The 11,991-nt window shown below is 41.7% G+C and overlaps 1 protein-coding gene across 1 annotated transcript; it reads left to right on the plus strand.

Annotated features, from left to right (window-relative positions):
* The first annotated feature begins 2,873 nt into the window (after positions 1-2,873).
* cab39l (calcium binding protein 39-like) lies at positions 2,874-11,978 on the plus strand. The gene is made up of 9 exons (XM_034151535.1): positions 2,874-3,067; positions 7,656-7,782; positions 8,434-8,598; positions 8,704-8,822; positions 8,964-9,132; positions 9,249-9,308; positions 9,958-10,023; positions 10,128-10,271; positions 10,430-11,978. The coding sequence occupies exons 2-9, from the start codon at positions 7,681-7,683 to the stop codon at positions 10,607-10,609; spliced, it is 1,005 nt and encodes a 334-aa protein (XP_034007426.1). The 5' UTR covers positions 2,874-3,067; positions 7,656-7,680; the 3' UTR covers positions 10,610-11,978.
* The last annotated feature ends 13 nt before the right edge of the window (positions 11,979-11,991 follow it).

Raw genomic sequence — 11,991 nt, forward strand, 5'->3', positions numbered from 1 at the left:
TCATGTTCATTTCATTCTCAACTGTTTTGAAGTCTTTAAATCGCCTTGAAAACTCACCATGCAGTGCTTCTAACATGGATGAGTACCTCTGGAGGTGATCAGCTGATGGTGTGGCTTCCTTCAGTGTTGGCAAGTGCGTGAGAATGTTGTCCTCCATTTGGCTTGAGAGAAGCTGCAGCTTTCTCATGAAAGCCTTCACTGCACTGTACATGTCATGCACAAAAAGGCCCTTGCCTTGCAGTTTGACATTTAGTTCACTCATTAGTGCAGTCACATCTACAGCAAAACCAAGGTCTGCCATCCAGTCTGCATCTGAAAGCTGTGGGATGTCGTTTCCTTTCTTCACACAGAAGTCTTGAATCTCTTCTCTCAGGTCCCATACTCTTTTCAGCACTTTGCCCAGGCTGAGCCACCTGACAGCTGCATGGTAGGGTATGTCACGATGTTCAGTCTCACTTTCCTCCAAAAGTGCAACAAACTGTCTGTGATTCAATGCTCTTGCCCTGATGAAGTTAACTATTTTAGTTACAACATCAACAACATGGTTAATTTTTAACACTGACTTACACAACACTTCCTGATGTATAATACAATGCAAAAATACCTATTTCTGCTCAGGGTTAATTTCTGTCACTTTATCCTGCATTCTCTTCAATAGTCCAACATTTTTCCCTGTCAGATTTGGACAACCATCCGTTGTCACGCCTGTCAGCTTGTCCCATTTCAGTCCCAACTTTTCCACACATGCATTTACCTCCGTGAACAAATCACTCCCTGTTGTTGTACCTTTCATTGACTGCATGGCTGCCAGCTCCTCCGTGATTTTGAAGTCTGTAGTTATCCCACGTAGGAAGATGAGTAGCTGGGCAGTGTCACGTACATCGCAGCTCTCATCCAAAGCCAAGGAAAAAAAGTCAAAGTTGACCGCTCTGTTCTGCAGCTGAAGCTCCAGATTTCCCGCGATGTCCTCAATTCTCCTCGTAACAGTGCGTCGGGAGAGCGGCACTTTCTCAAATGCCTCCTTTTTCTCCGGGCATATTAGTGTCCAACAAACACTCCTTAATGAACTCTTCGTCCGAAAACGGTTAACTTTTAAGACATAACTCGTCTTGACAGCTGCATCTCTGGATGTGGAATGTTTTGTGAAAATGTGTTGTTGGCTTTGCAGCTTAGCTAGCAAAGCATCCGACCCCTTTGCCCGCTCTTCCTCAGACAGGTTCTTGTATTTATCTGCGTGTTTGGTAGCATAGTGGCGACTCAAATTGTACTCCTTGAACACAGCGACCTGCGCACCACAAACTAAACACACAGCTTTACCTTTCACTTCTGTAAATAAATACTTAGCGGCAGTGGCGAGCCGTGAGCTTTATACCTAGGCCCTCTGACCCCCACCCCTTCCCTCGAAAAAAAGACGTTATTACGTCACAGCGTATACTTCAGCGGAATATCAAAACAACGGCCCAGGGTGCAAAACGCATCAATGACAGCGACCCTCTACCACACAAAACAACACCTGTGAACCCAATTTGTGTTCTTTGACATTGAAAATGATATTGCATTGTGTTTGTTACTTTCATTGCAGTTGTATGTCTTAAGTGTAATTTGGCATGCTTTTATTTTGAAGGCGAGTTCACGCTGTTGACAGGAAGTTGTTGTTGCTATGGAAACAAGAACAGTTTCACAGCGGGCGGAACTCGTCATAAAGTCCGCGATAATAAAACCCACCCATTTAGAGGGAAGATATGATTGGTCAATTGTACTGTCATTTGACATTACTCTCTCGTTCAGTTACTATAGCGGGCCCTCTGTGAATCGCAGAGAGGCCCGCTATAGTAACTGACATTCAAACAGAGACTGAACAGGCAGATTCGAAGGATTTATTTCTTTGGAAATGTTATTTTATTAAATCAAGTTTTTTTTTCGGTAAAACTAATGAAAAATATAACAAAAATAATATTAAAAAAATATATATTTTAAAAAAATATATATTTTTTTAATGTTTTTAAATATTATTTTTTGGAATATCTTAGGCCCTCACAGAGGGCCTAGAGGGCCCTGACGGCTCGCCACTGCTTAGCGGTCCATGTCTTGTTGAAAATGCGGCATTCAGTATCGATCTTTCTTTTTTTTCCCTTAGCGGACATTTCGAGGACTAGCCGGCCAGCATCACTCGTAGCTGTTACGGCATAAGCGTTTACGTAAATAAATAAAAAAAACAGCAGCTTCCTTTTCAAAATAAAAGCAACACAGTTAGAAAGGTATTTACGCCATGCAAGCAATACAGCTGTGTTGCTTTTATTTTGAAAAGGTTGCTGTTTTTTTTCATTTTGTTGTAATTTATGATCAACCTCACACGGGCCGGCCAAGGCCGGCCAACGGGCCGGATGTGGCCCGCGGGCCGTAAAATGCCCACCCCTGCACTAGAGCATAACAAGTACATTATGTCTGACAAGATATAAAGAGTTCATAGAAAATCAATCAAGTGGAATTTTGGGGGGTTTAAATGTAATATATGATACCATTATTTGCAGTAAATTGGGTCGAGGATCTTGATGTGAGAGAATGTGAACGAGACCAAGCCGTGGCTGGAAAGATACAGATGCGTAAAGTTGGCATGCGGGAGACGCACTAATACCGGAAGTGACGCGATTTCCACAATAAAACAAACGTATCTGTGCGACAGAATAATAACACGGTAATAGTGAAATTATTAATTTAATTCGTTCGTTTAGGAAGTATTTGGATTATTAGTAAATCTGTGTTTCATATTTATACTTTCAATTTCCTTGATGGTTCCATTTTTTTAATAAAACGACGGTTCACGTAGTTTTTATTGTGAAAGTGCATACCGGAAGTGAGTAATTGTATTCCCGCTAGCTTGACAGACTACTGGAAAGCGACCAGATGGAATTCAGCACTGGCTTCTTAACAGATTCCGCACATTTTAAATTGTATCGCACACATTTTTTAGCGGACTTTCTTGGCATTTGACAAGCCCTGGCGTGACTACAAGGGCCTGTGAAGCGGGGACAGAAGAAGACATTTAAAGACCCAACATCTTCCCACTGTAGGTATCATTTCTAGCCCATAATAATGTCGAAGAGAGAGGGGTGTAGCCTTGTTAAATCACGTTGTGTGGGACTGTTTATGCGGCCTAATGTGTCATTTACTGCCTATAGCGTGTATTGCTTTACACACTGTCGTTCACGGGGTCTTTAATTCTCCAGCAGCACATATACAGTGTGTGTTTTTTGTGTTCGCTTTTTTTACCTCCTTGCTATGTTACTTTAGACGACCAGAGTCATGCTGGCAAGAATGAAAACAACGCAGCTTCCGGTCCCATTTTCACAATAAAACGTGTGTTACAATGATCTAGTCCTGATATTATTAGTACATTAATTAATGCATTTCTATCTCATGATTGACCTACATTTTTACAACTATTAAATTGATTAATTGAAGAAATATTTGACAGATTGATCAATATGAATAACTAATAATAAAAGCATCCAGTTGTGATTGTACAGCAGTGTGCATAGTCATATTTTACAGCTCTTTCTGACTTCATTTTTATGTGACTCCAATTATATGTACTAATATTCCTAATGCCTATGCTAGGATTAGATTGTTGATTTGTTCTTTTCTCTTTAAATTCTTATATACACAAAACTGCAGCAACCTAATCTAATGAAGAAACTGTACAGTATATTGACATAGTGAGTTTATTCAGTATAAGCCAGGTCTGTCAGTGTGTGTGTGTGAGCCTACTGTTGAAAGACATGTACTACTGTCACGCCCCGCCATCGTTTATTGCATCACCAATTGCATTTCAGAGGTAATAATCTGATAATATATGACAAGTGGGTTTTCTCTATACCTGTAACTTGCCTTTTGGAGGCATACAAGCTTCTCAAAAGCATCTTTTACATTTGAGGCGGTCACAAAACCCCTTTGTTCTCCTTTGGAAGTTTAAAAGGAGGATTTTTTTCTCACATCATTATCAATCTCAGGAATGGATGAGCTGATGTTTGTCCTTTTCAGACAGCGTTCCTCTCCGGTTGCCTCGGAGAGAACAATCTCCTTGTGACGTCTACAGAGAACATTTCTTTGTAGCTTGAGATAGATAGATTGTGATGGAGATCAAACACTCAGACCCTCATTGCTCCCTCTCTGACAAGATACAAAACAGGGTTTTTCTAAGACTTAATGAATTTGATTACCTTCGTTCAAGGCTCTTTAAAAGTCAAATTGAAGGTGTTTGATTCAAGAACTGCTCAAAAGCCTTCATTGGACTAAAAAGGTCTTTAATCTGGCTGAGTATTTGAGGGTTAAACATCCTCCTTTCTCTTCCAGTTGTATCATGAAAAGGAAATACTGTCAGTTTAAAAGCCGCCACCTATGTTCTTGTTTGAAAGGTGCATTCATCACATTGTTGAAAGCCTACAGGTTTGCAAGCATGCCTTAAATCTGTAGGTTAAGCAAAATAAACCATGTTGAACCAGGATATTTTAACGTATGCAAGAAAGATAAATGTGAAACCTGTTTTTTAGCATGTGCCGAGACATGACCAGCTTGTATTCACTGCTTCTGACACATTGGCAGACACATAGGTGTGACGGATAACCATCTTGCTTCACTGGGATGACTTGGCGTTAGTCATCAGAGCCGCCCACTGCCAGTGTTACTACATGTTCCTGTGTGTTACCGTCATCTGAAGCGCCACAAAGCACCCTGCTGTGTGACGCTTGATAAGAAGATTGGTATCCATGTGTCACAAGACAGGACAACTTGTTATTTTATTATTTTAGTGGTGGATTTTTAACAGAAAAAACAACTTAAATAGTATTTGTCTAGCTAGAAATGTCTCTGAGTTTTGGGGAATTGCTGTCTTTCTTTGTTGTATGTGACTTTAAACTTTAAATCCTTAGGTATTAGACAGAGCATGTTGAAGTTGTTTATAGTCACGTTTTCACCATTTTATGACATTTTAAACACAAAACAGTTCATCCAAAAACTAAAATACTTAATAGTTGTAGCCCCAGATTTGTCTTTAAGGAAATCATACAGAAGATTATTATCATAAATACTGTTTACAGGAACCTCTCATTGTGACAGCAATTTGAAATCAGAAACCTAAGGTGTCTAAGAGTGGATTTATTCATTTGAACAGATTATAATTTTGGCCATACTGCTTTATTTGTATATCCTTATTTACGTCTCTTATAATTACATCTGAACATGTAATATATTTGGGGCAGTGTGCAGCCTTTTCTCTGCTCGCTGAGTGTTCAGAGGGTTCAGTGGGCACCAGATTAATTCCATTACGTAACATTTAGTCAGTCTTAAGCAGTGGAAATGAAGGCTTCGCAGCAATATAGATCCTTAAGCTCTCCAGGACTTAAAGACGTGTTATCAAACGATTAAACGGACCATTTTAGTACCGTTTTAATCATCAGAATGTTTAACTTCGGCTGCAGCAACACCGAGGGGGAGTTTTAACTTCTGATACTGTAGTTTACAATATGATAAGGTTATAAAGTCCCCCTCTTTTGATAAGTACTTCCTCATTGCCTGCTTATCCTTGGACAAATATTGACTGGGTCTGAGTTATAGGCGTGACGTAACACAATGAGGAAGGGACTAAAGCAGGGGTGTCAAACTCAATTTCATCACGGGCCACATCAGCATTATGGTTGCACTCAAAGGGCCGGTTGTAACTATATAACTATACATATATAAATATATAATATACATAAAATAATGTATTCTATTACATTATTGCCTCTGCATTGGATTATTATCGGATAGGGTAATAACTTCATAATTAACTACGTCTGAAAGCAGAAGTCCAGGGAAAATAATTGCAAGTCTCTTCAGTGCATGTCACAAAATGAGATGCATTGTGGGACATGTAGTTTATGGGCAACCTGCTTCTGTAAAGTGGCATGTAACCGTATAATAAACGTATTATATTCTTTGCAAGCTCTTGCGGGGCCACATAAAATGAAGTTGCGGGCCGGATTTGGCCCCCGGGCCTTGAGTTTGACACCCCTGGACTAAAGGGTATTTTAGGTCTTTTCTGTTGACCTTATGAAATGTTTTGTGCACTCAGCAGCTTGTGGACAAAGTGTTTCTCTGTTTCCCTGACGTTATGTTCCACGGGACGATGCCATTGTCTGTGTTTTGGGATAAAAGCTTAAAAAAACATCCCATTAGGAACAAAGTATCTCGTGCTTCTTTTATTAAAACTCTTAAAATCACTATTTCTGCACAAACTGAGAGGTCGGAGGCTACAAATCACTAAATAACCTCAGCTGAGTTTCTGCTTATGTCAGGTGAAAACCTTGTGATTCTAATTTTGGCTGTTTTTTTGCAAGCACTGAAAAACCATCCTCCTCCTTTCCCTTGTGAAACCTCAGGCTATTCATCGAGCTGCTTGTTGGGTTTTCTGTCATATAATGTGATTGTGACAATTGATGGAATATGTAGGTCGTGCAGCTTTGAGTTTACCACTTTGTATTGTCAGGGGAAATTAGTAGGATTAATTAAAGAGGCCCTATTATGCTAATGTTTAAGTACCTTTTATTAGCAGGTAAACCTGTCTTGCAGATACCTGGTTTATACCCCCATTGGTCAGGTTTTCAGGAAGCAGGTCAGGAGGAACGGCAGTAGAGGAATGGAGGTGGGAGTTTAGAGGAAGGTTACGCACTTTTACATTCCCAGATGAGGATTAGCAGTCACAAGTTCTCCGCCTGCTCCTGACCCAACCTGATTGTGAAGCTTTCTCTTCTGCTACCTTCACACACACACACACACACACACACACACACACACACACACACACACACACACACACACACACACACACACACACACACACACACACACACACACACACACACACACTTAGTCCTGGCGTGACCCTGTGTGTGTTGGAATTACATTTCCCTTCATTCATGTCCTGCATGGCTGGATTGTACATTCACAGACAGTCTATTTGCACACGTTACTGTGCTGTAGATTTCAATTTAAATGGATAAAAGTGTGAAGTTTAATTAGCTCTCAATAACTAATACTGACAGCATGCTTTTATAATTTATTGTAAATGTATTAAAAACCAGAAACAACATTTTGTTTGGGGGGATCCTGAGGTTTCCAAAACAGTCCCTTCCAAACACATCTCTCATTGTGTTCTAGGTGTTATGTAACAACTGAAGATATTGACTTATATCTCAAGAGTGAGTCTGGTTTCAAAGAGGCTTCATTTGTCAAACCTAGCACACACATAGCGTATTTATTCAGTGTAAAATCTTTATCTTAAATCATTACACATTGAACTCCAATTAGCCCACTCCACCAATCTCCGTCTTTTCTTATCGCTTTGCTTGAGAGCCCCCTAGTGTCAGAAAATGACATACTTCCGTGTTAATATTTATGTCTAAAGCTCAGTATTTGTTGGATTCTCAGTCAATATTATGTAATGTTTTGTAGGAAAACTGGCACGCTCTTAAATGTCACAGAAATGTTATGAAGCTCCCGCATGGCCAAGGAAGAAAGTCCGTCATGAACTGACTCCATTTCACTTTTGTGGTTTTATCCAGCTTTCCATTGACTTGCTCATTCATGTGTGTGTGTGTGTGTGTTTTCTCTCGTAGGTCCCAAGGCGAGTGTGTGTCCATCATGCCGCTGTTTGGTAGATCCCAGAAGAGTCCGGCGGAAATCGTCAAGACCCTGAAGGAAAACATGGCCATCCTGGTCAAACAGGATAAGAAGACAGACAAGGTAGCAAAGTGTGTGTGTGTGTGTGTGTGTGTGTGTGTGTGTGTGTGTGTGTGTGTGTGTGTGTGTGTGTGTGTGTGTGTGTGTGTGTGTGTGTGTGTGTGTGTGTGTGTGTGTGTGTGTGTGTGTGTGTGTGTGTGTGTGTGTGTGTGTGTGTGTGTGTGTGTGTGTGTGTGTGTGTGTGTGTGTGTGTGTGTGTGTGTGTGTGTGTGTGTGTGTGTGTGTGTGTATCTGTGTGTTTGTGTCTGTGTGTGTGTGTGTGTGTGTGTATCTGTGTGTTTGTGTCTGTGTGAACTTGTAAATGTCCATGGGCCCGATGGTGACAGTCCTTTGTGAAATTGGTCCTGACACTTCACTGTCGAGAAAGTTTAGACACACACACACACACACACACACACACACACACACACACATACACACACACACACACACACACACACACACACACACACACACACACACACACACACTCTTAACACACAAGCCAAGATCAAGCTCAACTCAGTTTCTTCTCTTCTCTCTTCCCTCTCTCTTCCCCTCCTCCTCTCTCTTCCCTCTCTCTTCCCTCTCTCTTCCCCTCCTCCTCTCTCTTCCCTCTCTCTTCCCTCTCTCTTCCCTCTCTCTTCCCTCTCTCTTCCCTCCCTTGCTCTCCAGGCGTCTGAGGAGGTGTCGAAGTGTCTGGTGTCCATGAAGGAGATCCTGTACGGCAGCAACGATAAGGAGCCTCACACGGAGACGGTGGCCCAGCTGGCCCAGGAGCTGTACAACAGCGGGCTGCTGCTGTCGCTGGTGAAGAACCTGCAGGTCATCGACTTCGAGGTGAGAGTCTGCCCTCCATTATCCTCTTTGAATCATTTGAAACCAGGATTTCGTGAGAATGTCTTATGTTTGTCTAATTGTGTGTGTGTGTGTGTGTGATTCTAGGGCAAGAAGGATGTGTGTCAGATCTTCAACAACATCCTGAGGAGGCAGATCGGGACGAGGAGTCCCACCGTGGAATATTTCTGTTCCCACCCAGAGGTGCTCTTCATCCTGCTGAATGGGTGAGACACACACACACACACACACACACACACACACACACACACACACACACACACACACACACACACATAGATACAGGCTTTACCTACATAACGGTCCTGTAAGAGGAGACTTAAACAGCCTCTCTGAATTTGTAAAAGTTACGAGACGCCCCAGTCAGCGTTGAATTGCGGGATCATGCTGAGGGAGTGCATTCGCCACGAGCCGCTCGCCAAGATCATCCTGCACTCCAGTGATTTCTACAAATTCTTCCTTTACGTGGAGATGTCCACCTTCGACATCGCCTCCGACGCCTTCGCCACCTTCAAGGTACGAGACTGCGCTCAAGACTAACACTGTGTATCAGAAGATCTTATTATTTTATATTTGTGTTGCACTGAAGAGGATTAGGGCCACATGTGAACGTTTCCCATCTTTCTTCACAGGATCTCCTGACAAGACACAAAGTGCTTGTGGCCGAATACCTGGAGCAGAACTACGAAGCTGTGAGTAATTAGTCTGGTAAACACATGTAAAAGCCACAGCACATGTTAATGCAAGTCGACCAGCGTTACCAGGTGGAACTTTTTTTTTTTTTTACTTGCATCATTCCTGACCACATTCATGCAAGACTCCCACGAAACATCAGCCACAGAGACACACATAAACACTGCTCTACATGAAAACACACACACACACACACACACACACACACACACACACACACACACAGACACACACACACAGACACACACACAGACACAGACACAAGGAAAGAGGGATCAGTTGAAAGCCCTCGCAGTGTCACAGCTTGATACAAAGCTCGGCTCTATGCTGGCAGAGGGGCCCTGAGTGCTGAATGAAGGGCCCCTCTGCCAGCATAGAGCCTAGGGTCTCAGGCTGATGGAGCCCCCCACAAAACTGCCTTTTCACTGGACATTGCATGTTGACAGATGTCGCAGTGAAGCCTGTTGGGAGAGGATGCTTTGAGCTCAATAGAGTCCATGTAATCCAGGAGCCAAATGGCAGAACTTTGATTCGATTGATGTGGCACCCCCAGCTACAAGCCTTAAGTCTCAAATCCAACCTATTAATAATTAAATCCACCAGTGTGTTAATAAAGTATTATAATACATGTTTTGAATGTAATTGCAGGTGTTTAAAGACTACGAGAAGCTGCTGCACTCTGAGAACTACGTCACCAAGCGGCAGTCTCTAAAGGTTTGACACTATTTTAAATTGTAGGGCGATGTATACGATATCTATAACGGAGCCATTACACCCTCACACTATCTCCCTTACCCATCGTTATGATCTTCTCTCAGCTGCTGGGCGAGCTGCTGCTGGACAGACACAACTTCACGGTGATGACGCGCTACATCAGCAAGCCGGAGAACCTGAAGCTGATGATGAACCTGCTGCGAGACAAGAGCCCCAACATCCAGTTTGAAGCCTTCCACGTCTTCAAGGTACAACACCACGCTTCTATAATTACATATCCAATAACAAAGATGTATTCATGTCAGGTATGATTTGTCATAAGTATGTAGCTGTACAGTTACTGTTTTCCGTACTAAAACCCAGACACAGTTTGCCTCTTGAAATGTTTTCTTCCTGTCTTCTTCAGGTTTTCGTAGCGAACCCCAACAAGACGCAGCCCATCATCGACATCCTGCTCAAGAACCAGACCAAACTAATCGACTTCCTGAGCAACTTCCAGAAGGATCGCACGGACGACGAGCAGTTCAACGATGAGAAGACCTACCTAATCAAACAGATCCGGGATCTGAAGAAGCCGGCCTCCTAGAGAAGCCCCTCAACCCCAACTTTTTACCGATAGGATTAAAAAAAAAAACACACACACATTAACAATAACGGTTACTCTATTTCAAAGAAAATCTTCTCTTTGTTGGTTCATTTGAAACACTAGTTCTCAATCACTGATCTTTCTTTTTGTAAATGTTTCTCATGAGATCTTTGTTTGTTTTCCATCTGTAGCATGTCGTGCCACAACTCATGGTGTTGAAGGCATTCGCTCTGCTGGGAGAACCAGCGCTTAAAAAATCCTTTTTGTAATGCGAACAGTCACCAGATGCAGTCTCTACACGTGGATTGATTTCTAACTGTTTAAGTGAAGTAGCTGCAAATCAAAAATAACTATAATAATGAAGAATTTCTGCTTATTTTTGTTTTTTTAGCTCGGTCGGCATGTGCAAAAACATATTCTCAGTCATCGCTCAAAGCTTCGTTAGCCAAACATTTAGCTGCTAAACGTCCTTCTTATTGTAAAGCCAAACAACTGTGTAGTCCACTGAGACAAATATAACATTTGTGATAATTGGGCTGTATAAATAAACATTGATTGATAGTGCCAATTAAACATGGGACAGGATTAAGTAGACCTTTGAGATTAAGAGTATACTACAAGATAAATACATTTGACTATGATCTAAGGGATGCTTTTTAATCATCTGTAATCGGATGACCAATCACAACAAAGAAATCAGCATAATAGGGCCTCTTTAAAGCTCTCCAAAACCACATATATTTGGCAATATCGAGACTGAGAATAGACGTTTTGAGAGAAGTGGTTTTAGTGACTGTTGGAACATGCTATGGGTACAGCTTCCATCCTATTGATCGCTGGTGGCTGATCGCACTTTCTGTATGATCCATCATGTTAATCTTAAGATGATCACTGTTTGAGGGTTAATTTTTTTATATATAGTTTCATTTCTTGTCATGTACAGTTGATGGTTTGTACACCTGAAGTGAGTGCCATTGTGAGTGGGAACGTTGTTTTGATTTGGATCTGACGTTGGTGTTAGAAACCAGTGAGAGGATCCCGAGGTGCCTTTTTGGTTTGGTGTGTTCTTCTTTTTGTATTTCCAGTATCTTTCTAGGGGAGCTTAATTGTTATGTTAATGAGAATATGCTCTGGACAGAACATATTTGTTGTGATTAAGCAGTGAACCTCTCAACTCACTATACTTGAGTTACGCTGTCATAGAAACGTTTTTTAAAGCTGATGCCATCGTGTACAGACCAGGGGCTTTACAGTTTCCGTTGATTTAATGTTCAAATTACAAACTGTGTTGGCGAAGAAATCATCGGGAAAGTTATCGCAGAGTGAGGCCAAAGTTGGAACTGAGAAATGTAACTGTGAAAAATCCACATGTAGTAAAAAAA

The sequence above is a fragment of the Trematomus bernacchii genome, unplaced genomic scaffold (assembly GCF_902827165.1).
Source record: "Trematomus bernacchii unplaced genomic scaffold, fTreBer1.1, whole genome shotgun sequence".
NCBI lineage: Eukaryota > Metazoa > Chordata > Actinopteri > Perciformes > Nototheniidae > Trematomus > Trematomus bernacchii.